Below are 27,371 nucleotides of genomic sequence, written 5' to 3'. Positions count from 1 at the left end.
TACTTGGAAAAGAGAAGGGACACTAAGATTAAACCCCATCTGCCTTGTGGCAGAGAATGGCTCTTTATAAACCCACAGCAGATGGGAGAAGGGCAAGGTGTTCACATGGTGAACTTACCCTTCCTCTGGTCCTCAGCCAAGCACAGCTGAACTCTGGCTTTTCCAGTTCTGTCCCTGCATGTCCGTGCAATGCTTGTGTGTGGCTCTCGGGTAGCTCAATGCTGCTCCCTTCTTCCACGCTCTTAACTTTTGCATTTAAACTCCATGCAGAACTTGCACGCCCCAGGCATCTCCAGTGCTTGCGGATGGCTGGACCTTCGGCTGCCTTGTATGATGGCTCTCATTAGTAAACCTGGGTTGATTTTAGAGGTGCAGATAACTAATTTGGCATTCCTCATTTCTGATTTTGTTGACTGACTCAGAAATGTCAGCAGGAAGCAGCCTGGGGGTTCCTTGCGTGTGAACAGGACAGGCCCCCTCACCCTGCACATGTCTGTGCATGATCTGCCCTCCAGTGGAGGAAAGCCCTTAGAGCCAGACTTGTTTCTCTGTGGGATGAATATTCCTCACTGCTCAACTTTGTGCCTTGAGCTGGCTGACGGTGTCCAACAAGGCTTTGTGTGCTCATCAGGACAACGGGCCTGGCATGGCAGGAACAGGTCCTGCTGCGCTCTGGGGAGACCCCCCCTGCAGTCCTCACCCAGCTCTGGGGCAGCAGCACAAGAGGGACTTGGAGGTGCTGGACTGAGTCCAGAGGTCATGGAGATGCAGCCCAAGATACGCTTGGCCTGATACAGTTGATACGCGGACTGACTCCACAACTCGTTAGAGTTGTAAAGTAGGTATGCTTTATTCAGCGCTGAGGCGCATGGGGGTTTCTCCTCCAAAAGCATGCGCGCCCCCCTTTGCCACTCAGTTCGTTTATATTACATATAATGATTACCTAAACGAGATTGCTTCACGCCTAATACACATGCAAAACGTATTCCCGTCTAGTATTATAATTAGTTTTCTGATATTTGTGCCATTGGTGCGCTTGCGCGGTGCCTCCTGGTGGTGGTCGTTAGGGGGTCATGAGGATGAAGGCCTGTAGTTCCTCTTCATCACCGCGAGTAACCTCTTGCTTTCACACAGACTCAATAGGGTTTCGGCTCCTGTCCAAACCTCAGGTTCAGTACAAGCCAGTTTTATGTATCTTAAAGTAGAAACTTATCAAGTTTGTAAATGTTGTTACTCTGGCTATCTTTTGTTCCTTTTCTTTCTAAAGATACTATTTGGACAATAATGTCTTAAATATTAAGCTATGAATCTTATCTACTACAATTCTGCCTAGCAGCTGTAACTCCCTACAATTCTGCTTCACCATTCTAGCAACTTTGACTCCTATGTTTCTGCTTCACCAAGCGCAGCGACTGCTTAAGCAAGCAGGCACAATGTTAACCCTTTATTTCCCGGTATCACAATACAATCTCATCCCAATAAGCTTGAGGCTGTTTTCTCTTCTTCCTTGGGAGCAGAGACCAGCCCCCTCCTGGCTCCATCCTCCCGTCAGGCAGTTGTAGGGAGCGAGGGCAGGTTGGACACAGGGGCTTGAAGCAAGCTATTCTAGTGGAAGGGGTCCCTGCTCTGGCAGGGGTTGGAGCTGGAGGAGCTTTAAGGTCCCTTCAACCCAACCCAGGCTGGGATGCTGTGATTTTACAATCAGCCTCCAGTGTTTCTTGACAGCACTTGGGATGTTTTCTCAGGAGCACAATGAATATTGTCTGTTTGCGGTGTTCTTTCTTTTCTTCTTGGGCTCTTCTGGGTTTCTGTCCTCTTGTATTGTACACCAAACCTTACCTTTTTGTTGCAGGAATGTCTCATCAACGGCATGTGGCTGATATCCAGAAGATACCCAGTTCCTGCAGTCCCCAGGGGTACAGTGTATGGCATGAGCCCACCTGGTTTAGAGACCCATCAGGTTGGTTAACAGCCGACTTCTTCTTATTTCAGGTCAAAAGTGCTTTCTCATCAGAGCATTGATCTGCTCGATCGGGATGGATCTCTGAGAAGCACCAGCTGTAGGCGGAAAGTTTCTACTTGTTAAGATGTATTTGATCAAGGAACATTGTAGTGACTGAGTCCAAGCGACAGAGTTCAGGCGTGGTAACTTCATCGACCAAGGGGTCCCTGCCCTGCCAGGGGCTGGCTGAGCCTTAAGGAGCCTTCCGCCCACCCCATGTCCCCGCGGGGCTCGCTCACACCCGCTCTGCGGGCGGCGCCGCCTCAGACCCCCGGTGCCTCCCCCTCATCGCCTCAGCCGTGCGCGGGAAGCGGGGACGCCGCAGTGCGCCTGCGCGGCTCCGTCCCGGCATGCCTCGCGCGCGGCCCGCGGGGCGGGCTCTCCTCACACAAAGGCGCAGCGCTGGGAAAATGGCGGCTACAGCGGCGGTCGGGGCGGCCACGGAGAACGCCGGCGGCAAAGTAGAGGCACCCGCGGCTGCCGCGGCGACAGCGGCGGCTCCGCAACCACCTAACGGGGCCGGGGGTGCTGTGGGGCCGCCCCCTAAGAGGTAGGGGGGGCCGCTGTGAGACCGCTCTGCCGCCAGGGCCTGCGGCGCCGCATGCGGCCTGCCCGCACCGCCGGCCCGGGCCCGGGGAGGGAAACCGGGGCCTCCGCCGCCGCCTCTCGAGGGCTTCTCTCGGCGGGGCGTGCGCTGGGACCAGAGCCGCTGCTGGGGCTGGGGCCCCTCTTCCCTTCCAGGCACACTCTGGGAGCTCGGGCGAGGCCTGCTCACTGGGAAGGCGCTTCCGGGGCTCCCGGAGCCTGAAGGAGGAGCGGGGAAGGAGCCGGTGCCAAGGGTTGGTGCTTTGTGCGGCTCCCCGCCCCGGTGTATGGCCGCCAGGGAGGTCCTGGAGATCTCTGCCTCCGCTTGGGAGGTGTTTGTGCTGGGCCTCAGCGGACAGCTTAAACCCTCTCCTGGAGGCGCAGGATTGTCCTTAGTTCGTTACTTTGGTTTCACGTGTAATAAGTTGTAATAGTTAAACTCTTCTCGACCTGGCCTTATGCTGCTGCAGGGTTTGGAGCAAAGCATGCTCTGTGCCATGGCTACGAGTGGAGGGGGTTGGGAATTGATACATAAATGCCTCATGAGTGAGAGCATGAAGGGGATGCCAAGCACTAAGTAAAGGTGGTGTGTGTGATGTCGATAAATGGTACAGAAAGTTAACAAGGAACCTGCAGGGGTTACAGCTGTGGGTTTGTAAATGTGGAGATGAGAAAGCTGGAACTGCCTGTTGCCATCCTGTGTTCATGTAACCTAATTCTGGAAAATTTCATAGTTAGCAAAGCTATTTGTTAGCTAATACTAAGTCTGTTGAATGAAGAGAGTATTTTTTCCAGTTAATTTTTGGCCCCAGGCCTTGAATGCTGTGGAGATAAGAATCAGGATTTTGAACCTGATGTTCTGTGAGTAACGTTTGAGACTCGAGGCCAGGTTTGTTCCTGAGGTGTGTTACATACCTGTGTGCCTTTGGGCTGCTGGTTGCTGCAGGCTGTTACACCCAGGCATGTTGTGTGCCTGTAGCCTGGCCCAAAGCTGACAGATCTGAGTGAGACCAGCTCGGGAGTCTGTAGGTAACCACATAACTGGTTATGGAGAGGAGATGAGGGTTTCTTGAGTTGGGAAACCGCTCTCTGCCTTTGCTGCTGGAGCTTGTGGGTGCTGTTTCACAAGAGCAGGAAGGTAACCAGCTTCCCAGGTGCTGCTTTTTGCTGTAAAATGTTCATATCTCTCTTTTTCCAACACAAAATAGTTAAATTGTGCTTATGGCAACTGAAACAATATCAGCACATGCAACTCTTCCTGCCAGGCAGGAACAGGCTTGTCCCGATCCCAGTGCCACAATGGCTCGTGCTCTGGTGACATATAATATAATACATTAGCCACTGCTGGAGAAGGATCTTCCTGTCATGTTCTCTTCTCCAGAATTGTCTTACACTTCAGGAATAGTCTCCTCATACAGGCAAAGATGTCTGCTGCTTTGTTCTCATCTCACCCCTAGCCCCCATTATGTTCGGAGTCTCTCCAGAGAGTTTTTCCTTTATCCAGGTACAGTTCTATCTGTCGCATTGAGCTCCATGTGGCAAAGCTGACACGTCTCCAGTGGTAACGCCAACGTTCGCGAATGTACTTTCAGTGTCCTCGAGCAGGGAGGAGGATGTGCCTATGTGGATTTCGATTCCTAGTGATCTCTGGGACGTTTGTTGGGCGGAGGGGGCGTGTTTAAGAAAATTTGGAGAGGAATGTGCATAACAGTTTGTTTCTTTGGAGGAGATAAGAGCTCCCCTTTCAGTTCCTCCTACACACATCACAAAGGGGAGTCTGGGTGAAGTGTTTTAGTTCTGTAACCCAGGGGGAAAACCCCACAGTAAATAAAATATCTTCTGAAAAGAGCCACTTAAATACATTATTTTCTGTAGATCTTGTGTAAGCCTTGATGTAAATGGAGCCTTGTTGCTCAGAGTGCTTCCTTCATGGGATGGGCAAAGCTGCTGTCTGTATTTCATCTCCCTTGCCCTTCTTAGAGATATGGATACTTGGGGTTACTCCCATGGTGTATTTTGGAGGTGATGTGGGGCTCATATCTTTCTGCTGTCTACAACTCCCTTGAAAAAAGCTGTAAGCAGTTGTTTTTGCACTTGTTAACCACATCTTAAGTAATCTCTGTGGACCTGTGCCTGTCCTTGTCCCTGTGTGTGAAACCCCTGGAGGAGCTGTCTGAAATCCTGCAGAAGAAAACGACTTTGCAGCTGCAGTAGTTTCCTTTTGACTTTGCTGGGGTTTGTATGCTAAATAAGGAATGGTGTTTTAGGTTAATGCTTGTCTTTAACAGCAGGTATTGTGGTTTGTCTGAGTTCTTCCCAGGTGTGTCAAAGCTTAAGGTGTCCTGAAGCTGACTTGGGAACCTTAAATGCGGGACTGCAGAAAAGGCCTGCATTGTACACATTACTTCAGAGTGTGTTATCCAGCACTTCAGCCCAGGGGAATTGTAACTAGTTCCAGTTGGAGGAATAACCATAAAACCTGGGGTGTAGCTTTGCGTACAAGCACTAAACGTTGTGCTGTTTGTTCAGCCAAACAGAAGTTAAGGTCTTGGAAGGATTGTCCTATTTTTAATCTATTTTTAGGGTTTTAATTACTTCATTATTCAAGACTCTTTTAAGAAGTCCAGTGAGGGAAGGTCTAACAAATGTAATTTTTTGTGAAGTAAATACTGTATGTAACTAGAAAGCACTTTTTATTTGAGTAGATATCTTTTTCCAGCTTATTACTTGCATGCAGAGCCTGTTCTTGGCATAAAGTGATAATAGCTGTACTTGGAGCCAAATTTGTGGTTCTGGCTGTATCCATAAAATACAATATTATTGTGTGTTTGCTTGTAACATATCCTTGTGACTGAAAAGTGATAAAACGGGGAACCTGCTCAAATGTAGAGCTTCATAGCTGTCTGTGTACCTGTTTGCTTTATTCCCCTGCAGGCTGTTGTATGCGTGCAGTGATTGAAATGGTTCTAAGGGCAGTGCTGGTGCAGGCGTGTGTTTACATCAGAGACAGTGTTTCTCACGTGGTTTGCACTTTGTAGGTCTTAAGTTGAGCAAAGCTCAGTGTATGTGCAGACAAGTTTAGAAACTTGACTAGCTGTTTTGACTTCCATGTTCTGAATTCTTTCTAAAGGTGTGTTTTTGCAACTTCTCAACCAGTATAAAGTGAACAAGGCGATTAATTGGATTAGTGATGGAAATTGTGTCTGGCTGAGTCTGAAGTGTTTCATTCTCCTGGGTTTTAAATACTGTTATTCAGCATTTGTGTTCTGCTGAGCCCTGAGGGTCACGGGGCTGGTTGAGAAATAGTCTTAATTTCTAATGCTTTTTCATTTTTGACCTGTTGGAGCTGGATTCTGAAGTAGCTAAAAGCACTGTTCAGTCTGTTGGGTGGAATGCACAGAGGCTTTGAATTTGTAATCCAAAACCTCTATTAATTAGAGGAAAAAAAGGTGGGTTTAGGTAAGAGTCATTGACCTGAGTGTTCAGTTAGATCCAGGATTATTTTGCTACAATTCTTCCAGTGTAAGACTATAGTTCTGGTGGGTCAGTTTTTACCTGACTAAATGGTGTTTAATTACTTGACCTAGTTGGTGTTTCAGCAGTGGAGTGGCTGGGGAGAGTATACATAGGGTGGACTGTCTGGTCTGGAGTGTCCCAAGGAGATGGACTGAGGCTTGGTCGGCTTTAAAGAGATTCAGCTTATAAAATAGCAACCTTGAGTTATGTTGGATAAATGTGGGAGGAACCAGTGGGTCTTCAAGGCATAAGTTGTCTGCTATTAGGAAATCTTTGTTGCAGTCTCCACCGTGTAGCTCTGGTGCTGTGAGCACCAGCTTTGGTTGAGAGGTGTCCAGTTGTGCCAGGATGAATGGATGGAACATTGCCAGTTTTGCTGTAGTGTTAAGAATGTAACAAGTTCTGTTCCCAGAGGTGGTATGACCCTGGTCCAATGCCAGAGTAGTTAATGTATGTGATTATCTTTCTTTGCTTGCAGTGAAGGTGAACGACCAAGCCAAAATGAAAAAAGGAAAGAGAAAAGTGTCAAAAGAGGAGGAAATCGCTTTGAGCCATATGCTAATCCTGCTAAGAGATACCGAGCTTTTATTACAAATATTCCCTTTGATGTGAAGTGGCAGTCTCTGAAAGACCTGGTCAAAGAGAAAGGTAATGTACAACTCAGGTGGCCAAGTGATGTCTGTCATCTTACTTGTGGCTGACTTTGTTTGTGAACTTACCACTTGACGTGCTGGGTGGACTTAGTGCCATGAGCTTCGTAAGAGGTCTTCTCGAAGCCTTCTTGGGTGTTGCACAGCATCTGTTCCCTGGCAGCCTTCCAGATGGATGCTTCTTTCTAGTCATGTTGGCATAGAGCTGGTAGTGCTTTATCAGAGATCTAACAGAGTATTTTTCTTAGGGGGGGAAATGAGATATTTATCAGGTTTTAGCCTTGATGTGCAACAAAATTCCTGAAGCATTTTACTGTCTTATGGGTAATAAAGGTAGTTCCTTACTGCTGCCCTGGTGTGTGTATATATAGCTGTGTCCCCAGCTTTGTAGTGATTTGTGCTTAGATAAAGATCCATCCTGCCATTTGGTTGCAGTAAAATCTATTTAAGGGTGACTTGCACAAAAGAAAAAGGAGGTTTGTGCTTTGTCATGTGCTGCAAGACAGGGCTTTGGAAATGGTGTTCATGGTGCTTCCCCCTTCCCCACTTGGATTTAATTGTCCCATGGGAATGGGAGTTGCCTTAGTTTGACTTTATCATCATTATCTTTTGGAAATGATGAAGACATTAAGCTGCTACTTGGGTTGTGGCAAGCCTAAATGTAGTGCTATTTCTTTAAGCTGATGCCTAACTTCTTTAATTTTCAAATCACCTTGGAAATGCAGTGGAGCGGCAAGAAAATACATAGCTTCTCCATCATCAAAATGATTCAAAACAAGAGTAACTAAGGCAACAATTCCTCTTGTGGGTCACTGCTAAAATACATAGCATCTGTCCTAAAGAGTGATTAGGGTTCACTTGTGTTTGCAGTAGGGAAGGAATGAGAGTTACTGTGCTTACAAGGTGTGGCCTAATGAAGGGGAAAACAAATTTCCAAAGGGTTTGAAAATCTTTGTCTTTGGAGGTAAACCGGAACTTGAGTCTTGTAAGAACAGTCAGGATGTGAGCCCTGGGAAGATTCCGTAATTAGAGGCCGTGGAATGTCCATGCTTGAGACTGAGCAATGGTTTTCTTTGATATGAAGAATTAGTCTTAAAGACTGCTTTACAAGGCCCTAATTATGAATGGTCCCTTGCCTCAAACTATGCTTTCACTTTGCTGCCCAAGATCATTGGTTAATAGGAGTACCTGTATGTGTAGATGTCTAATTTTAAGTACCCTGTTGAATTCCGTTCCAAGTGTCTTGTGGTTTCTCTCCAGTTCACGTGGATGGAAAAGTCCGGTGTGAGATTGTTTCCTGCCTTGCTGTTCAGCTGCTCATTCCAGCAGATACTCCTAGGGGAACGTTGAAACCTCTTCATTCTGTCTTCAGGGCTTGTTATGCTAAAGCCTGGGAAGCATTGTTCATGGTTTTTGGGACTGCTTGTTAAAATCCACCAGTTTAGATCTGATTGCATTCTAATCAGTCATTGACTTCTAACAAATCGGTGCTCTTGGGCTGTGCTTGAACTTGCTCAATTGGGACTTCTTGATACAAGGCATGGTAGTTCCAAGAACCAGGAATGTGGCTGTGGTAAAATCTAAACGTTAGAATTCTTGCTTTGTAAGTGTAAGAATTGCAGGCCAACCGTTCCAAGTTTGGGGAGCATGTGGAACAGTACACAAAGGGGAAATCTAGATGTTTCAGGACTGCTCCAGCGCTTGGCAGTCGTGAAGGCTTCAGCTGTTAGCAGCACTGGCATAGCAGGTTGCTGAACGTGGAGGAGTTCCCCTCCAGCTGGTTTGTGGCAGTAAGTATGGGTTAGGAGACGTGAGCTTTGAGGTCTGCTCACATTTCTGCAACCTGGTCGCTTCAGATGCGTACAGTCTTCTAAAGGTGCCATCTCGCAAGAGTAATGCCTTGGTTCAGGCATTTCAGTGTATCTGTTGGTGAAACTCAATTACAGGTATGCAGTACAACAGTTATTAATGATATTAAAAGATGTTCTTGTTTGAAACTCCCTCGTATTGGCTAATGAGCACAAGGTTCTGCTAAGCGACATGATCAGCATAGAGCTGGCAATTGGTGAATGGCTTCAGGAGAAGAATGGGGCAGCCTGGAAGCTGAGTCTAAACATGATTGAGTGGGAATGTGTCTGTCCCCCCAGTAGACAGCTCTGTCTTAAGGAGAGAAGTCGTAATTCTTCATGGCAGCTGGTTGAGTAAGGTGGTACCATATGATACAAAAGAACTTGTATTTGAATTCAGAGATTTCTTGGTTCCTTTAGGAAATAGAGAATTGTGTATTTGAAACAATTCAGAGGATGCAGGACACCCCAGAGACTCTTGGTGTTGGCATGGCTGTATCTACCATTCTGTAGGGCAGAGCTGGAATATGGAGCAGGCACTTACCTTCTCGGATCAAAACCTGGGGAGGAATAGAAGCCACAAAGCTTTTCCAGCTTGAACTTCCTTTGAAGAGCAGCAGCTGCTGAGCTTCATGTGCTGCCTTCATTCTTGCTTCGTCCCCAGGAATTTTTGGAACCTTTGTGGCCTCCTAAAAAGTACCTCTTGCTATCATATTCAATGCAGAGGTTGGTACAGCTCCCAGATGTTACCACTGGAGAGCACTTCTGTTCTGGCAGTACCTGCAAACAGTTGCTCTGGAAAATCCCTGGGTTTGGGTGCTCAGGATTCTAGTGCAGTGTGCTTGCAGGCTGAAGCTTTAGGTGGGTAAAGAGAAAGAGACAATTAAGCAATGTGGAAATGCTGCTTCCATCTGACTTGTTCCCCTTACTTTCAGGATGTGTGCTGAGGAGTTGCTTTAATGTCATTGGCCTTAACTATCTTTTCAAGGAGACACTGTTCTTCACCAGTGGCTGTGATGAGCCTTTTCACTCCCCCTTTCGTACATCAGCTCTGAAAGAGCCAAAATTATCCGTGGTTTTTCTTGGGTTCTTGTGCGAGAGTTTTCCCTTCCCCTACTGTAAAAGTACAGCTTGTGAGCTCTTTGTCTCTACTTCAGGAAGGTTTTCCTTCTCCCCATTTAACTACAACTTTTTAAGTGTATAAAGTGTGTTTCTCTTCTTTCTCCCCAGCCCAAACCACTGCATAAGTTTTTAGGGGTTGCCTGTTCTGAGCTTTGAACTGTAGATGGAGGAGCTGTGACCACCTCTGAATTGCCTCGTGTTGAAAGTACTGGGTTCTTTATCACAGGGTCCTCTTGAATCGGTCACACTACTTGTAGCTCTTTACTTCATAAGAGGATGAGACATCCATATAGTTTTGATAATGTCTTGAGAGTCTTCTTTCTCTACTTAGTATTCACTTTTGACCCTCTAGGCCAAAGACATAACTGACAGAAAGCATTTATCCTTTCTTCATGTTCTGTGTTTCTCCTTTTGCTGAGACTTGCCTCTACACCTTTCACACCTTTCACTGCTGCTTGGTTTGTCGCTGTTCAACTCGTCCAACTTAAGACTCTTTGAGGTTGACATCTGTGTCTGAGCTTGTATCCTAGGTACTTGCCCTGTCTTTAGGGCCAGGGAAAGCCATCTGAGCCATGCCTAAAATCACCATACAGGCAAACTTACCTGAACTTCAGCAGTCACTGGAGAGTATGAGAGTTCTGACGGACCAGCCTGGCTTGAACAGCTTCACTTTCTGTGCAGATAAACTTTGGGAAATGGATATAAAGTTGGGGGTGGGGGGTTGGGATAATTGCTGTAGTAAGTAACACTGGAGATTCCTTTGGTTTGTGCTTTGAGTTCTTACAGTGATTTCTACTTCAGTCCCTTGTTCAGGAAACTGAGTTTCTGACTTTCTCAAGTGTGAGGTTAATAAAGAAACTCATCAGTCTGTTCTGAGTTAAGTTTTAAGGACATGATGGGGAACGTGTTCCTTAATGATATTTGCATTGACTTGCAGCTAGTGTTTCATGCAAGTTTTATCTCCAGTAAGAAACCTGAGTTCCTTAAGTAAGTCTCATGTGCTTGGATGAAATTCCTTCTCTTGTGGATCCAGGATCTGTTTCCTCATAAAAACCAACTGCTCTCTGGCAGAAGGAAAACCTGCCTGGATCACTGGGCACTACATCTGCCTTCTGAAGTGATTTAGTACTGGGCTGTCTGCTCTGGGTACTTTTCCATGGCTTTATTATCTGTACACTGTTGTAGACTGCCCTTGCTCCTGTAACTGCATATCCAATGGTTTGGGGATCTAGAAAAAGCCAAATCAGATGTGACCCAGTACAGGCTCTTAAAGGAGTTTCCTTTGCCAGGTTCAAACAGTAGTCTCTTGGAACAAGGGTCATGTTGAATTGTTTTATGTTTTTTCAGGTGGTGGTGGTGGGGAAGGCATTTTTCTTGCAGTAGTTCTGTACTCTGGACTTGGTGTCTTGGATACTGAGCTGGTACATGACATGTGTGTTCTGCTTTTGCTTCCTTAATTTGGCTCTTCATGAAGTTCACATCTCCTTGGAAGGAGAACAGCTACTTCAGGATGTACCCTTCGTTTTTACTATAGGTGTCTATAAGGCTTGAACGTGAAGCACTGAGCAAAAGTGGCACATAAAAGATCTTCCAAGTGATGGACAAGTGCTGCTGTAACAGACTCCTGAAACCTTGTGGCTCAGAGGGCAGAGAGCTGTATTTAATATGTTATGTTCAAGCTTGGCAAACTCCTTTGGAGGTGTTTGTATGGATCTGAAGTAGGAATTGTAGCTGAACTCTATTAGTGATTGGGAGAGGAGACCCTTCAGTGTAGGGGCTTCTGGCCTCTGTGGGATGGAGTGGTTTGGTATTGCAGGTGATAGGGGAATTTCTTACTACATACATTGATGAATGACGTTTGCATTCTATGAACACAGTTGGGTTGGATTCTGGCTGCTGCTGTTGGAATGGATGGCTTCAGAATGCCTTGGTAATGCTGAAGGCTTGGGCTTGGTGCCTGGCTGCCATGTACCACCAAGGACTAGGCCAGGAGGGCTAGTTACAGTGCAGCCCCTTTCACTACAGAGACTGTGGAAACAATTCTGTGTACACTATAGGATCCCACACTGATGAGGTCATAGGGTGGAATTAATTTCGTTAGGCTATATTTCAGGGAGTATTGTTTCGATAGTGGAGCTATGGATAGTAATGGGACACTCATCTACCCTGTCTCTTTCAAAGGGACTTGTTACTCTCTACCAGTCTCAAATGCTATCCTCACAAACACATGAATGGATCAGAGCTTGTTTATTCTCTCTAGTTAACCCTAGGTAATGCTCTGAGGGCTGAAGCAGCTCTGCTCTGGAGACAGGCTCAGAGAGCTGGGCTGGTTCAACCTGGAGAAGACTCCGGGTACACCTTAGAGCAGCTCCCAGTTTCTAAAGGGCTACAGGAAACCTGGAGGGGGGCTTTGGAGAAGGGCCTGTAGGGACAGGCCAAGGGGAATGGCTTTAACCTGCCAGAGGGGAAACTGAGATGAGCTCTTAGGCAGAAGCTCTTCCCTGTGAGGGTGCTGAGGCGCTGGCACAGGGTGCCCAGAGAAGCTGTGGCTGCCCCATCCCTGGCAGTGTTCAAGGCCAGGTTGGATAGAGCCAGTGGAAGGTGTCCCTGCCTGGGACAGGGGGCTAGAACTGGATGGGCTTTAAGGTCCATTCACTCAAACCAGTCTGTGATTCCGTGAATGTTCTCTGGCTGGAATGCTGCTATTGCTAATTATTTATGTATTGAAATAAAAAGCAAGGAGCTAAAGTGGTGATTTCACGAAGTATTCCTTTTCTTCCAGCATTGACAGAGACTTTTCAGATGTTCATTTCACATCATGACACTGGGTGTCCTACAGATGACTGGTCCTGTGGGAGGTCAGGTCACCTCTTCCTCCCTCTGTCCCTTGCTAAGAACTAGACTCTTGAATGTGAGATTCCAGTTCCTTATTCAAAGCTTGCTGTCAGTATTCATGCTGGGAAGTGGTTTTCCACAGACTGCTTCCCACCTTTCAGCTAATGCAACTTGGAGTCTTCCTGTCCTAAACTGAAAATCTAGGACTTTCTAAAACCACAAAGAAGAAGTAAAAACCTCTTTACTTCTTTGATCCTTCTGTACCCCAGTCACTTCACAGGCAGCAGCTGCTTTGGAGTTGTGTTCTGAAGGTACAGGACATGGTTCTGTGGTCATAAAAAGGCAGTCCTGATCTTGGGAGGAAAGGTGCCAATGTTGTGTTTTGGTGTGCTTTGCTGTAGATGGTTTTGTATTGAGAGCAAGTACATCTAGCTGTTTCATACTATTTATTGAGGCTGGGAAATAGACTTGATTGTGGCTTAACTAAAGGCTGACAACGTACTGAGATAAATAGTAGGCAGTCAGCTGGGTGTTGACTGAGTGTGACTCCCTTTGAAGTTGGTCTTTAAGTCCAGAGAAAAGCAAATAACTTCAAGTCCTGCACTATGGAGGCAGGGTTTCATACTGGAGAAGTGAAGGAGACTTGTTCTTGCAGACTTTCCTATGGATTTGGATTGCCTCGAGTAAGGATTGAGTACTAGAGATCAAGGCAAGAGGTACTGTGGCAATAGCTGGCTTTTGAAATGGAGGAAAATCAAGAACATATTTAACTGGTTTAAGATTTCACTGCATACCTGTAATTGTCCAGTTTTGTGGTCTAGAGAACATGGAGTGTTTCTGGGCTTGCTTATAAGGCAGAGGCTCCATACACGGTTGTTGATTGTTCTAAATTCCCATTGTTTTCTTGGCTTTTCTCCCTTGGTATATGTGTCGTCTGGAATCTGATTTGTAGTTGGTGAGGTAACATACGTGGAGCTCTTAATGGACGCTGAAGGAAAGTCAAGGGTAAGTGTTTGAGAGCTTTCTTCTGTGGATTTTCTACATGCCAAATGTAACTGTATGGTGGCGTCAGGAAGGTAGAGAGTGTGTATGGTTAGTGGCTACACCATAGGGCTGCTTAAAGCTGCTTTTGGGGTGGGTGGAGGTGGGATGGGGCCTCGTAACCAGCGTTAGGGTGGTTTTCCACTGTGTTCAGTTGGCGTTGGCTGTTTGAATGACCCAGGGACCCTAGCAGTATGTATAGTGTTATGGAATTTAATGTAATCCTTGTGTTTTGGATAACGTCACTGTAGTGGTTTGCTGAATTTGGAAGGCTAGTGTGCAAGAGCAGGTTCTGTAAGTACACTTCCTGTGCCAGGAAGTTAGTTCCTGTGCATAAATGTATAGTGCCTTCATAGGTCCTTTAGTCCAGTGACAGTATCTCACAGGGAAAAACCCACTAGGAGCACACTTACTGTTGAAGGAGATGGATTTAGGGTGAGAGAATATGCTGAGGGCTTTGCTGGATGCCAGGGAAGATCAGGTCATGTGAAGCGTGTGGTATTCTTCTTGGAGAATCGGGACTTAGTTCTGTTTGTTCCAACTTCAGAATCGACAGTTTAACCCCATTAACACAAATTATATCTTATGGAATTCAAGTATTGGAGGCTTTATTGCGTAAGATTGTTTGGTTTTGCTACTAGGGCTGACTAATGTGATTTGACTTTAAAGCAAAGTAAATGAGTTGTGTATGTTGTGCTTTTACTGACTTGATTTCTTCTTTCTTCCCTCCTCCCTGTGAAATCGCCTGCGAAATCGCCTCATCAGGGATGCGCGTAAGTTCACTTCTGAGTTTATAGCAAGAAATGAGGAAACTCTGCAGAGATCAGCAATGTTCTTAGCTGTCTTGTATCCCCACAGTGTTGTTGAGTTCAAGATGGAAGAAAGCATGAAAAAGGCTGCGGAGGTTTTGAACAAGCATAGTCTTGGTGGAAGACCATTGAAAGTGAAAGAAGTAAGACGTGCATCTGTTCTTTCAGTATGTTGAATTTGAAGGTGAAGGGGTAGTTCTTGGATTTATGGCATTGTAGATAAGTCCTAACTTTTGTCAGTTATTCTTATCAAATAAGATTGAAAATGCACAGTGAGCCACTTGTTACCATTGGCACATACTGCTGAGGTTGAGTTTGGACATGATGATCAAGACTAAGCTTGATTTTTTTTTTTTTTTTTTTAAGAGTAGGTGCTGATGGGGGCACAGCTTGGACAGAGCAAGAGTTTGGCTTTAACTGCAGGTCTGCTTTCTTGTTTAGTGTTTTCAAGGAGAAATATGCATAAATATTGTTTGTTCTTGACTGCTTTCCCTTTTAATTCTGCATCCTAACGAATGTATTCTACACACAAATCCATAGAACAGGCTGATTTCTGAAATCCTTCCAAAATTTATTTCCATTTTAATGGCTTTGCTGTTGTCAGCTACTATGACATGCTCAGCTGCACCACTGTCAACCAGTACGACATGCTCAGCTGAGCTATGAGTTAATACTTGACCATTGAGAAGTTTAAAGGTTTATTCCAGCAGGTTGGAACTTGGAGCTGCATTGAAGGTTCAACTAAACAACAATAAAAATGATTTACTTCAGTTGGCTTTGACATGGCCTTGGGGTATGTGAGCTATGCTCTTGGCTAAGCAGACTCCACGTTCTGTTGTGCCCTGCCCGTTTAACGGTGGGGTGAAAGACATCTACACAAGTGTAACACAGAGAGCTGGGTGCAGGAGGTCTTCCACTGGTACCCTGCTTCTTGCTATAGTCTGAGCAGCACTTGGGAGCAAGGATGGGACAAGTGGCAGCACTTCTCAGATCTCTCAGGTTTCCTAAGTTGGGAGCAGCAGCCTGCTTCTGGAATAAGCCACCTCCTGTTCTGTATTAGTAGTCACTTTTCTCCTCCTTAGTAGCTGGTGCAGTGCTGTGTTTTTGACTTTCAGCCTGGGAACAACGCTGATAACACCGGTGTTTTTAGTTGTTGCTCAGTAATGTTTATTCCGACCAAGGACTTTCTGAGTCTCGTGCTCTGCCAGGGAGGAGGGGGAGCCGGGAGGAAGCAGGGACAGGACACCTGACCCAAACTAGCCCGAGGGGTATTCCGTACCACAGCACGTCATGCCCACTATATAAACTGGGGGCAGTTATCTGGAAGGGCTAGATCGCTGCTCAGGTCTGGTTGGGTATCGGTCGGCAGGTGGTGAGCGGTTGTATTCTCTCCCCTTATTTCCCTTATCGTTATTGTTAATGGTGGCAGCAGTAGTGATTTTTGTGTTATACCTTGGTTACTGGACTGCTCTTATGTCAGCCTGTGGGAGTTACGTTCTCTTGATTCTCTTCTTCATCCCTCCGGGAGCTGGGGGAGGAAGAAGTGGGAGGAGTGAGCGAGCGGCTGCGTGGTTCCGAGTTACCGGCTGCGCTTAAACCATGACAAAGTGATACCCTATTTTAACAATGAAATAGGAAATGAAACTTGAGAAGTGACTTGATTCACTTTAATATGTTCTCCGTCTCACACTGCTGTGATTCCCTGTAGCTGAAACACTCCTGTGGAAGTTATCCTTGCTCCTGTCTCAAAACGTGCTGTTGTTTAGTCTTCAAATTCAGATCAAGACTCAAATTAACTCAAGAAGAAGAATCTGTATTTCTGACTGATTCTATTTGATATTTTGCCTTCTTCCAGCAGTCGGTGCATTTTGCTTACTGAATAGAGTGTGATGTTTCCAACCTAAGCAACAGGTTCACCTTTTATTGTGAAGGCGCTTACAGTCATGAGTATAAAGTGACAAAAATGAGTCTTATTTCCTTCCTTGAATTCTTCATCCTTTGCTTCTTGTTCTCCAGCGTGTCCTGAAATAATGAAATTATGGAGTAATGGGGGGATGCATTAAAAGTTGTTTTGGGGTTAGAAAGCCAGTGGGGATGGGGAAAGTGTTGCCCAAACCAATATTCTTGGTGTCGACACTATCCTGGCTTGTCAAGAAGTCCAGGTGCAAGGTCAATGAGTTGTTGAGTTAGTTGGCATTTGTCTTCTGAAGCCTCTCCAGTGCCATTCTGGGTTTGTCGTCTTTGGAGCAGATGTAACTGAGGCTTATTGCTGGTCTTGAATGATAGAACAATCTCTTTCAGGCTCCGGGGAAGAGCAGGGATAACTTGAAGGCTGCTGGCATGCTGGTTAGGAGAAAATAAACTGGGAGGGGGGTGTGGGAGTGGCAGTAATGGCTGAAGTGGTTGGCTGGGGGTGTCTGTAGAGAACAGGAAGCCCTGGGTAAAGGGTACCCCATCTTTTGCATGTCTTAGTCATGCCAGTAAGTACCCAGGCACTTAGTGCAGTACAGAGGGAACAGAGTGTGTTGTTTCTATATCTGCAGGACCCTGATGGGGAGCACGCCAGGAGAGCGATGCAGAAGGTCATGGCAGCAGCCAGTGGAATGGGGGTTGGTCCAGGCCCAGGTGGCCCCGGCATGATCAGTATCCCTCCCAGTATCCTCAACAACCCCAACATACCCAATGAGATCATCCATGCTTTACAGGCAGGAAGACTTGGGAGCACTGTCTTCGTTGCAAATGTAAGTGCTGTGTAAACTCTGTGAAGACTTTGTTTCTGAAGCTGCCTCGTAGCAGGAAAGGAAACAAAGGAGCATTAAAACTGGGTGTTGATGGAAATCTTTCTCCTATTCCCAATATTTCTTGTCTTCCAGTTGGATTACAAGGTTGGTTGGAAGAAACTGAAGGAGGTGTTCAGCATGGCTGGAGTTGTGGTTCGGGCAGACATACTTGAAGATAAAGATGGCAAAAGTCGTGGCATCGGCACTGTCACTTTCGAGCAAGCCATAGAGGCTGTTCAAGCTATATGTATCCTTGAAGAGTAATGGTGGTAAACAGTAGGCAAATAACTTAGCAAACAAAGCAGGATGGAAATCTCAACTGTGGTATTATAAGTGAGGATGTTGCCTTGACACAGCCAACCCATTGCACTGGATGGAAAATGAAAACTGGAAAACAGGAAGGTCCATCTTGAAAGAATTGTTATAGGCTCTGAATCATTAACAAAGCTGATTCTCTTTCGTACCTGAATATATGTATATCTAGCCCAAATAGTCAATTTCTCACTCTAGGTTGTAGCTAGTACTAAAATGCAGCTGCTGAGAAAGGATTTGTCTTCAATTCCTATGGTGGAGACAAAGAAACACCAAATCCACTTGCTGTGTAAGATGGTTTGACTGGTGTGTTACATAGCAATCCACAAATCCCAAACCATACTGCTGTGTGCATGAGCTGTGCTATGGAAAGGAAGAAAATATTTCCCTCTTTTCCCTCCCTAAGGTGCTGTTTAAATGTTCATTCCATTCTGCATGTGCACATTATAAGGGAAGTGTTGTGGGAGTGAGACTTAGACAATTTCATGTGATTCATTACTGTGGCTTACGTCCAAATCTGGCTATTGGTTGAGTTGGAAACATTGAACTTTTGCCTATTTTCTCCTGTTTTACATGGCTAAAGTTACTGATATGTGAACACCTAGGCTGGTTTGGAGTCATATTTTGAGTGATCTCTTGATGAACTTAAGCAGAAGGGTGTTTTCTCTTACCTCCCATTTTAATTTGAAAAAGCCATTCTTTGACTATTCAGTTATCTGGGTTTCAAAGCTTTTTTTGTTCTAGAACAAACAGAAGGATATTTGATAATGTGTGACTGATAGCTGAAGAAGTGGCCTAGAGAGGTGATGGTTTGACTGGGTTTTTGCTCTCTGCATCAGACAGTGCTTAAAGCTTTAAGACTTTGGTCCTAGGTCTTGAGTAATGATCCTTAATGAAACTGCAGCAATGTTTAACGGGCAGCTGCTGTTTGACAGACCGATGCACGTAAAAATGGTGAGTACATTCAAACTCTTCCTGCTTTCTGAAGTGGTAAATGTGCTCCTGGTTTTGGGCAATGAACGGTTTCAAGGTTGGGTTGAATTATTGTGGTGGGACACGTGTGTGTGACTTTGGATGCCAAAGAGGGGCTCTTCATCAGGGACTGTACTGGTAGGACAAGGGGCAATGGGTTCAAACTGAGAGGAGATTCAGGATAGATAGAAGGAAAAAATTCTTCCCTGCGAGGGTGCTGAGGTGGTGGCACAGGATGCCCAGAGAATCTGTGGCTGCCCCATCCTGGCAGTGTTCAAGGCCAGGCTGGATGGGGCTTGGAGCAGGCTGCTCTAGTGGAAAGTGTTCCTGCCCATGGCAGGGGGTTGGAACTGGATGAGCTTGAAGTTCCTTTCCAAGCCAGACCATTTCAAGACTCTGACTTGCTTAATTCCTAGTGATGTCAACACCATCAGGGAGGGTTAATTCTGCTTATTTTGCTGAAGGACAATCATAAATAGAATGAAGACTGCTTTACCTTGAGGTTGCTGTGTTTTAATTTAAAAGAAGAAGGGGAGAGGGCATGAACTAATTTCTTCCTTTTCTTGCAAACTTCCATGTGTTGAATTGTCTTCAGGATGAACGAGCCTTTCCCAAGGGAGACTTCTTCCCTCCAGAGCGACCCCAGCAACTCCCTCGTAAGTCTCTCCTCCATGACTGAACATATTACTAGTTTTATTTTGCTGTTAAGCAACTGGGGCCTGATGCCAGCCCCATTAAGACTCTGGTTCAGACTTTGGAAAGCTGGGATCCAAATGGTCTGACTAGTATCAAAGGGGGAAATGAGCTGCTCAGCCTTGTCGTTTTGGATACTCCTTTCAGCTCATAGCTAGAAGCTTGTCTTAAACAGGATGCTTAAGGCTTCCAAATGTCTCAGTTGCAATTCAGAGACCCCCATGCCTTGTAAAACCACTGTTAATAGTGGGGTTTAATGGCAAAGTAATTAGTCAGTAGGGAAAGGTGTGCCTCCTTTTATGGGGTGGTATTCTTCATATCTGGTGTTCTTCAGCTGAAAGGGCTGAATTGAGGACCTGAGAATCTTCCAGGCCTTCACACTTCTAAAGGGGATCTTATCAGTCTATATAGATACCTGAAGGAGGGTGTAAGGAAGAGGGAGCCAGACCCTTGTCAGTGGTGCCCAGTGACAGGGCAAGAGGCAGTAACTGAAACACAGGAGACTCCAGCTGAATATAAAGAACCATTTCTGTGGGGGTGACTGAGTACTGGAGCCATGGCTTGCCCAGAGAGCCTGTGGAGTCTCTGTCCTTGGAGGTACTCAAGATCTTTCTGGAGGTGGTCCTGGGCAACCAGCTGTAGGTGGCCTTGTTTGAGCTGGTGGGCTTGGAGTAGAAGACCTCCAGAGGTCTCCTCCAACTTCAACCCTGCTGTGATGAGATCCTGAAAGTATTGAACAGGAAGAGTCTGGGTTGGAAGGGAAGAGTTAGAGGCAGGAGAGCACAGGCTTCACATACTTAAATACAGCAGAAACGTGAAGTGGGATGTTAATGTCATCCTGTTCATCCAACTGGTTGCTGTTTCCTTCAGGATGGGAACCAAACCTATGGTGTGCTGCTCACACAACTGTAGTGATCATCAACCAACCCATCCCTGAATTAGTTTCCTGTGTCTCTGTCAAAGCCTTGTTCAGCAGCAGTGTTGTTTGTGGGGTTACTGCTGCCTTGACTCTCTCTAATGATACACCTCTTCTTCAAGAGCAAGTCCCTGGGTTTCAGTTTCTTTCTCTTTCTATAAAACTCAACAAATGCCAGTGGAAAACTGTTTCTTGGCCTTTCTTGGGGTGGGGAAGGGGTATCTTGTGTTGGGTTTAAAACAAGAGTCAACACGTCCTGTATTTATTATGCTGAGCTGGAAATGAGGAAGTCCTCTTCTTATAGGCAGAGGGTGCCATTAAGGTGTTGTTTGCTGCAAATGCAAGCAGAGAACTATTCCTTCCTGATGAAGGAAAATCTGAGGGCTTTTTGTTTTCTTGCTTTTTGGACTGGGGAATCCTTAATTCAATGGGGTACAGGAAGATTCCAAATCCTGCCTGGGAATGATATGCTTTGTTTGCTCAGAGAAGAGGCTGGCTGTGTGCTCTGAATTCCATAGGTGGCTGTCAGAACCATAGGTTGAACTTTGTGGTTAAATTCTATAAGGAAAGAACCTTGGCAAAGGTGGAAATAAACCAATTGTCAGCCAAGGGTAACATTGTGCAAAGGTTAGAAGATCTTTATCCTAAATTGCCCACTCTTTTCTCCTTAGATCGAGGAGTTGCACAAAACAAGCAGTGTTCTAGCCAGTTATTTTTCAGGAGTCAGCCTAAACCCAACCAACCAAGCAAGTTTTCTCAGCAATAAGGTGGCAAATGGATGATGAGGAAAAATTGAGCTAGTTTTTAGTCTATTTCAAGACACATCTACTCTGATTTACTCTACACTTTCATGCTTTAAGTACATGCCCCAAAGTGGGAACACAGCAAGCTTTTTGGAGAATGGAAGTCAATTACTTAAGAATAAAACTTGCTGTTTTGTCAAACTATGGAAAGAAGGCTTTTTTGATATCTGAATATTTCCTTCAGATGGTCTTGGTGGTATTGGCATGGGATTAGGACCTGGAGGTCAACCTATTGATGCAAATCATTTAAACAAAGGCATGGGAATGGGCAACATGGGACCTGGAGGTAAGAAGATTACTCCTATGCTTTTGTTTCATGAGAGCTTTAAGCTGTGTAGAAGGTAGCTAGCTTTGTTCTGCCTACACAAAAAGTCCAAGTGTATTAGGAGTGTTAAAGCCAAATGAGTTTCTGTTGGGCTAAGTCATGAGCTTGATAATGAAAACCTGAATTTAACCAACTGCTCCATTTTTTTTTTTTTTTTTTTTCACTGTGGTCAAGGCACAGCTCTCATTTTCTGACTCTTGAGCATGAGCAGCAGACACTGCAAATCATACAGGAAACTTTGAAAACCATCTCTCACTTTTAACACCGATTAGTGGGCTTGCAAATCTTTTGTTGAGGATCTGTTTCAATAGCACAAGTTTTGAAAGAGCCACCTAAAAAGTAGCACACATTCAGCTTTCAATTGATAAATGCCTATGGGTTTTTTTTTCCCCCTTTGCTGCTTTGTTTTCTGAGAAGGAATGTTGCAATCTCCTCAGAGTTATCCCATGTAAGCTGTGGACATGTTGTATGGTCTTTGTTTTCTGCTAATGGCTAAGTGTTGTGGAATTACATCTGCTATATAAAGTTTTCTCTTTTATTTTGAGGAATGGGAATGGAAGGCATGGGCTTTGGAATGAATAAAATGGGAGGTAAGCTGTGTTTTTTGGTATGTCTCTAGCTTGGACTTTCTGCAAGTCATGTTAATGTAGCCATGTATCTGGCAGCATTTGTGTTCTTTGAGATCATCACTGATTTAGCAGTAACTTGTCCCTTTTTGAGGAGGACTAAAGCTGCTGTAGGTGTATGGGGCTGGGTTCATACCTCACCTAAAACACAACCAGTGTTTGTCATGTGTGCTGGGACCAAAGTCTGACCAAACTTTGGGGTTTGTGAGTCTGTGGTACCGAGTTGTCTTGGTGCCCGTGGGAATGTTCTGTGAAAGCAGCTGGTGGGGAAAGCGTGGAGTTAAGTTGAAATGTATTGCTAAAAAATCCCTGAAAAATGTTCTCTTTCAGGAATGGAAGGTCCCTTCGGCATTGAGAACATTGGCCGCTTCCCAGCTGGAATGAACATGGGCAGAATGAGCGGTAGGCATTGGGGGTTGTTGTATCCGACTCTTAAGCTGTGTTCCTGAAAGCTTTTTTTGCAGCTCAGAGGCCACGAGTGAATCACTGGGGTTGTCTTTAAGGACTAGTTTAAGAAGAGAGAAACCACTCTCTCTGTGCACCAGAAAGGTGGCTCCAGAGCAAAGTGGCCACCTCAAATGTATTTGTCCATGCAGAGATGAGTCCTGTGTTGGGTTGGGTTTTGCATCTCAAGAAGCCATGGTAAAATGCTCAGGAGAACATAAGAGCAACCTTGCCTTGATCTTAATCTTTAAAACTGATACCACATTAAAACATTCTCTTGGGAGCCATGTAGGACATCTCAAACTTGGTCTTTGCAGACATGGATCGTGCCATGGGTGGAGGATTCGAAAGAGAATTTGGAAGAAATGAAATGGGAATGTCTCGTAGTTTTGGAGATACCTTGGAGAGAGGAATAGGTGAGTACACTGAGCTATACCCTTCCACTGCCTGCTTCTCCTACCCAAACTGTATGTACCAATTGGGCATGTGTTGTTACAACAAACCAGCCTATATTTTATATACCTTTGCTGTGATAGTCTGGTTTTGATCAACCCCCTGAGAGCTGTACAGGAGGCAGGTGGATCCCCTAGATCCATCTGTGGTGCTGTGAATGGAATGTCAGAAGTGACAGGAAACCTTTGGGCAGCCTTGACACACTGTCTCATGTCTTGAAGCTTCATGCTAAACTCCTGTACACATGCATGGCAAAGAGGAAGGTTCTGAGTAATCTGTGACCCAGTCGTGTCACTAGAACAGAACCTGAGGCCTAGGTAGTAGGAAGGATATTACAGCAAAACCTTAATTTCCTTCCCTTCTTCCCAGACATTTTGGGAAGCCCATCAGACCTGTCAGCCGATTGAAGAGAATACGCTCATATGCAGCACTAAAATTAGTGTTCTTCTGTCTTGCCTTTTAAATCCCAGTGGGAAAAGGAAGACTGTCAATGTAGGGAATGTGTAAAATGGTATTTGAAGTGAGCAGGAACAGCAGAGTGCTGCTCTGCAGCAGCTTTGAGATGGGAAAAGGGATTGATGGTGCTTTGTGGGAAGATTCAGAACATGAACGTTTTTCATGTCTTATGTGAGGGTCTGTCCCGTGTGTACACACAGCTCAGGTGATGCTCTCACTGCTGTGCTCTGTTAACTTGAAATTCAGTTGTAAAGAAACTGAGTTTCTGATACAACTCAGATGACTCTAAAATTGGCCCAAGTGCTGCTTGTAAATGGGCACACTTTGGTTTCCTTGAGCATAAGGTCAATTCAGAGTTACGTATCTTGTTCCTCTTCACTAAATATATGTAGGTAACTGAAGTACACACTTTCTACAAGGCTTTTTCCCCATCAAGCAGAACTCAAACTCCATGATTTTCTTCTTACAGTGCTGCAGTGCTAAACTTCTTTTGCTAGATAAGCTCAAAGCCTTCATACAACAGCAAAATGGTCTAGACCATAGAGGAGTGATCCTTTAGTGGAGGAATCACAGCAAAGGCTCTGCAGCAGAGGCAGGAAAACTCAGTCAAGGGATTTTATATGGCAGATGCAGGAACCCAGTGGGCCCAGGCAGCCTTTTGGTGTTCCTTTGCACATGAAAAGGCCAAGCATGCTTTGTAGCTGTAATAGTTATTGTGCTGTGGGTCTAGTGAGGGAATGGCTTTCTATCTCTCGGAGGTCTAGTGATAGGAGGGCTCTCAGGGTTGGGGAAGGTTTGCTTGTAGAAGTCTCTCCCTGGCTTGGCTGAAGTAATCTTTGAGCTGTATGGCGAGGAGGATGTGGCTTCACTCCTCTTCCAAGCAGTCTCTATTTGAACTGTAATTTGAGCTACTACTCACTATTGCTGTGTATTCTGCAGTGTGCTGCACAGGACAGCTACCAGCTAAGAGTATATTTAAAACACAGCTTTTGCCACCTGATCTTCTCCCAGGTTTGCAAATGCCTTCAGAATTCTCTTTTTTGGGGGGGAAGGCTTTCTTTGTGTGTACCCAAGTTAAGCTCCTCAAGCTCCTCTGTCCAAACTATAGTTGGGACAAGATCATAGAATCATGGAATGGTTTGGGTTGGAAGGGACCTTAATATCATCCAGTTCCAACCCCCTTCCAACACCTTCTGCTAGACCAGGCTCCTCCAAGCCCCATCCAACCTGACCTTGAACAGGTTGTAGTCACTATGGGGTGTGTGTAATCAACAACAGAACTCTTCTTACCATCCTTTGCTTCACATCCTGCAGCAGCAGAGCATGTCGTGGGCAGTTGCTTTAGGGTCATGAGGAAGCTTAAAGCATTTCAGTTGTCTCAGCATGCATTAGGGTTATGGTTTGTCACTGTGTGATTACTGATAACCTGTGTGTTGTGTTCCAGGTGGTGGAAATGCCAGCATTCCTGGGATTGAGAGGATGGCACCTGGCATTGATCGTATGGGCGCAGGAATAGAAAGAATCCCTTCCGGGATGGGGCATGGGATGGAGAGAGTAGGCTCAGAAATGGACAGGATGGGGCTTGTTTTAGATCGCATGGGCTCCAACGTGGAGAGGATGGGGTCAGGAATTGACCGAATGGCCCCTCTAGGCATAGATCACATTGCTCCTAACATCGAGAGGATGGGCCCAGCTATTGAGAGGATGGGATCTGGCATGGAACGGATGGGCTCTGGCATAGGCTTTGGCATCGAGAGGATGGGGGCTGGCATCGACCGCGTTGGCACCGCTATGGACAGAATGGGATCAGGCGTAGAACGGATGGGCTCTGGCATGGATAGAATGGGTATAGGCATCGAGCGTATGGTCCCTGCTGGAATGGGAACTGGAATGGGTCAGGTGATAGAGAGGATGCCAGCCGGTTTGGATCGCATAGGTGCTGCTCCTATGGAAAGAATAGGAATAGATCGTATGGGAGCTGCTGGCATGGAGAGGATGGGCTTGGAGCGCATTGGAGCCACTAATATGGAGAGGATGGGCCCTGCGATGGGGCAGGGCATGGGAGCAGGCATAGAGCGAATGGGACTGCCCATGGGAAGCAATTTTGAGAGAACAATGGACATGGAACGTGGAAACTTTGCAGGCAACTTTGCAGGCTCCCTTGGAGGAACTGGAGGACCTGCACCTGGGGTGGCCAGGAAAGCGTGTCAGATATTTGTGAGAAACGTGAGTAGCCCCTTTCCTACCTGTCCTTCACTCATCGTGCAATTGATCAGTACTGACACGTGCATCTCTGTGCTCCAGTCACAACATCCAGTACTGACTGCAGCCAGAGGGGCAGTTCAAGCTGTTGTGAGCTGAAGCCATTTCCTTAATGGGACCAGAGCTAAGTCCCGGGATGGAAAACGTGTTCTGAAGAGCTGGCAGTGCCTGCAAGCTGTTCAGGAGCTCCTCAGTAATGGTCTGTTCTTCTCTTTTCACAGCTGCCTTTTGATTTTACATGGAAAATGCTGAAAGATAAATTTAATGAATGTGGTAAGTTATTTTATTGCTGGTTGTCACTCTGGAATAGGAATTAAACAGCAGTTCCTGGCTCTCTGTGTCCCCAACACCAGTATCTTGAACTGAAGTTTCACTCAGACTTACTGAAATGCTACATCTTAACATTTGTCAAGCCATGTGAGGATGTCTGTTCTGAGTGTTGGGAAGCAATTGATGATCCATTAACACCCTCCTTTCTCTAAGTATTGGTGCCCTTCTCCATCTTGGGCTTGTTTATCATGCAGACAGCCTCTTTGTGGGTGCTCCATTCACCTGCTGCTGCTGGAGTGAGAATCAAGAGAAACACTTTGAATTAATTCATCTCTTAAACCAAGCATGCTCCTTTAAAACAGCAGTTTGGGAAAGCTGTCCTGCAGCCTGAAGTTCTAAACCATAGACTCATGAAATCCTAGACTGCTTTGGGTGGAAGGGACCTTAAAGCTCATCCAGTCCCAACCCCCTACCACTTGCAGGGACCCCTTCCCCTAGAGCAGCTTGCTCCAAGCCCCTGTGTCCAACCTGGCCTTGAACACTGCCAGGGATGGGGCAGCCACAGCTTCTCTGGGCACCCTGTGCCAGCGCCTCAGCACCCTCACAGGGAAGAGCTTCTGCCTAAGATCTAACGTGAACTTCCCCTGTTCAGTTTGACCCCATCACCCCTTGTCCTATTGCTCCAGCCCCTGATGACGAGTCCCCTCCAGCATCCCCGTAGCCTCCTTCAGACACCAGAATCGACCACTGGGCACGCTTAAAGGTAGAGAAGGTTCAACAAACCCCTTCTGTTCTCCTCCCCAGGCCACGTGCTGTACGCTGACATCAAGATGGAGAATGGGAAGTCCAAAGGCTGTGGGGTGGTGAGGTTTGAGTCCCCGGAGGTGGCCGAGCGCGCCTGCCGCATGATGAACGGAATCCAGCTCCGGGGCAGGGAGATTGACGTGCGAATCGACAGGAATGCTTAAGCAGGAATTGCCTTTTTAACACTGCTTCCACACTTTTGGAATTTGTACTTTTTTTTTTTTTTTCCTTGTTAACCATTTTAATTTGACTGGATGTAAAGGTGTTTAAAAAAGAAAAGATTCAGTTGCTTTCTTGGAGTAATTTTAATTACTTTTTTAACGAATGGATTTCCATTTTACTGGGTTTTTGCATTGGAACTGCAACGTGCACAATCTTTTTTTGTAGTTGTGGCATCTCGTTGACATTACAGATGTAAACAGTAATGACTTTGATAATAAATGAAACTCAAGATTTCAGACGCAGCATCTGGTCCTGGCAGCACCTCCTCTGCTTGCAAAGCTCTCTGTAACTTCAGTAAACTAGAACTTGTGTCCTGTGAAGTGTCAAGAAAGACTGTTCCTCGCCATTGCGTCTTTAACATGATGCACATTGGTGTTGGGGTTTGGATGGCTTTGGTGTGCAGGGGACCTCCCTGTCCTGTGTTCAGACCTAAGCAATACCCACTCTTGGTGCAAGGCTGGTACTTTCATTTTGCTCCAGTGGCACTGCTCATTTCAAAGCAAAAGGAACAATAAATACATATCCTCTACCTTCAGGTGTGTCAGTGCCATTCTGAAGGCCTGAACTGAAAAGGGATTTAAAAGAGCTCCTTATAGTGGAGGTTTCCAGGTCCCAGGCAGGGTGAG

General features: G+C 45.8%; 4 protein-coding genes across 9 annotated transcripts in view; 3 read left to right on the top strand and 1 right to left on the bottom strand.

The window, feature by feature from the left end:
* Positions 1–27,371, bottom strand: part of LSM7 (LSM7 homolog, U6 small nuclear RNA and mRNA degradation associated) — a 154,262-nt gene that overhangs the window by 72,930 nt on the left and 53,961 nt on the right. The gene's annotated exons all lie outside the window — the stretch shown is intronic.
* The window catches only part of TIMM44 (translocase of inner mitochondrial membrane 44), a 36,242-nt gene continuing 10,703 nt past the window's right edge, over positions 1,833–27,371 (top strand). The window contains exon 1 of the mRNA XM_062618672.1: positions 1,833–1,960. Within this exon, the coding sequence (XP_062474656.1) occupies positions 1,871–1,960 (90 nt within the window). The 5' untranslated portion in view covers positions 1,833–1,870. The remainder of the gene's footprint in view (positions 1,961–27,371) is intronic.
* On the top strand, positions 2,338–13,661 carry LOC134163638 (heterogeneous nuclear ribonucleoprotein M-like). Its single transcript, XM_062618679.1, has 3 exons — positions 2,338–2,552; positions 6,582–6,751; positions 13,510–13,661. Exons 1-3 carry the CDS (start codon positions 2,353–2,355, stop codon positions 13,572–13,574), a joined length of 435 nt encoding a protein of 144 aa, XP_062474663.1. The 5' UTR covers positions 2,338–2,352; the 3' UTR covers positions 13,575–13,661.
* Positions 14,353–26,987, top strand: LOC134163631 (heterogeneous nuclear ribonucleoprotein M-like). 6 transcript variants are annotated; one of them, XM_062618660.1, is made up of 14 exons: positions 14,353–14,371; positions 14,457–14,550; positions 16,951–17,148; positions 17,281–17,434; positions 18,404–18,453; positions 19,067–19,127; positions 21,068–21,169; positions 21,754–21,798; positions 22,165–22,236; positions 22,596–22,694; positions 24,127–24,198; positions 24,632–25,413; positions 25,671–25,722; positions 26,524–26,987. In XM_062618660.1, exons 2-14 carry the CDS (start codon positions 14,473–14,475, stop codon positions 26,685–26,687), a joined length of 1,929 nt encoding a protein of 642 aa, XP_062474644.1. In that variant the 5' UTR covers positions 14,353–14,371; positions 14,457–14,472; the 3' UTR covers positions 26,688–26,987. The 6 variants fall into 6 exon arrangements, with proteins under 6 accessions (XP_062474644.1, XP_062474643.1, XP_062474647.1 ...); XM_062618659.1 differs by having other exon boundaries at positions 14,457–14,574; XM_062618663.1 differs by lacking the exon at positions 21,068–21,169 and having other exon boundaries at positions 14,457–14,574.

The sequence above is a fragment of the Pezoporus occidentalis genome, unplaced genomic scaffold (genome assembly GCF_034315485.1).
Source record: "Pezoporus occidentalis ecotype Australia unplaced genomic scaffold, CSIRO_AGI_Poc_V1 ctg202, whole genome shotgun sequence".
Lineage (NCBI taxonomy): Eukaryota > Metazoa > Chordata > Aves > Psittaciformes > Psittacidae > Pezoporus > Pezoporus occidentalis.
This window is presented reverse-complemented; position numbering and strand designations above follow the sequence as displayed.

Excerpts from the sequence above, each read along its gene's own strand:
- LOC134163638 (XM_062618679.1), top strand. The coding sequence starts at position 2,353 with ATGCCTCGCGCGCGGCCCGCGGGGCGGGCTCTCCTCACACAAAGGCGC. Across the intron at positions 2,553-6,581 it reads GTGGGGCCGCCCCCTAAGAG|TGAAGGTGAACGACCAAGCC; the intron begins GTAGGGGGGGCC and ends CTTTGCTTGCAG. Across the intron at positions 6,752-13,509 it reads AGACCTGGTCAAAGAGAAAG|TTGGTGAGGTAACATACGTG; the intron begins GTAATGTACAAC and ends TCTGATTTGTAG.
- LOC134163631 (XM_062618659.1), top strand. The coding sequence starts at position 14,473 with ATGGAAGAAAGCATGAAAAAGGCTGCGGAGGTTTTGAACAAGCATAGT. Across the intron at positions 14,575-16,950 it reads GACGTGCATCTGTTCTTTCA|GACCCTGATGGGGAGCACGC; the intron begins GTATGTTGAATT and ends CTATATCTGCAG. Across the intron at positions 25,723-26,523 it reads AGATAAATTTAATGAATGTG|GCCACGTGCTGTACGCTGAC; the intron begins GTAAGTTATTTT and ends TCTCCTCCCCAG.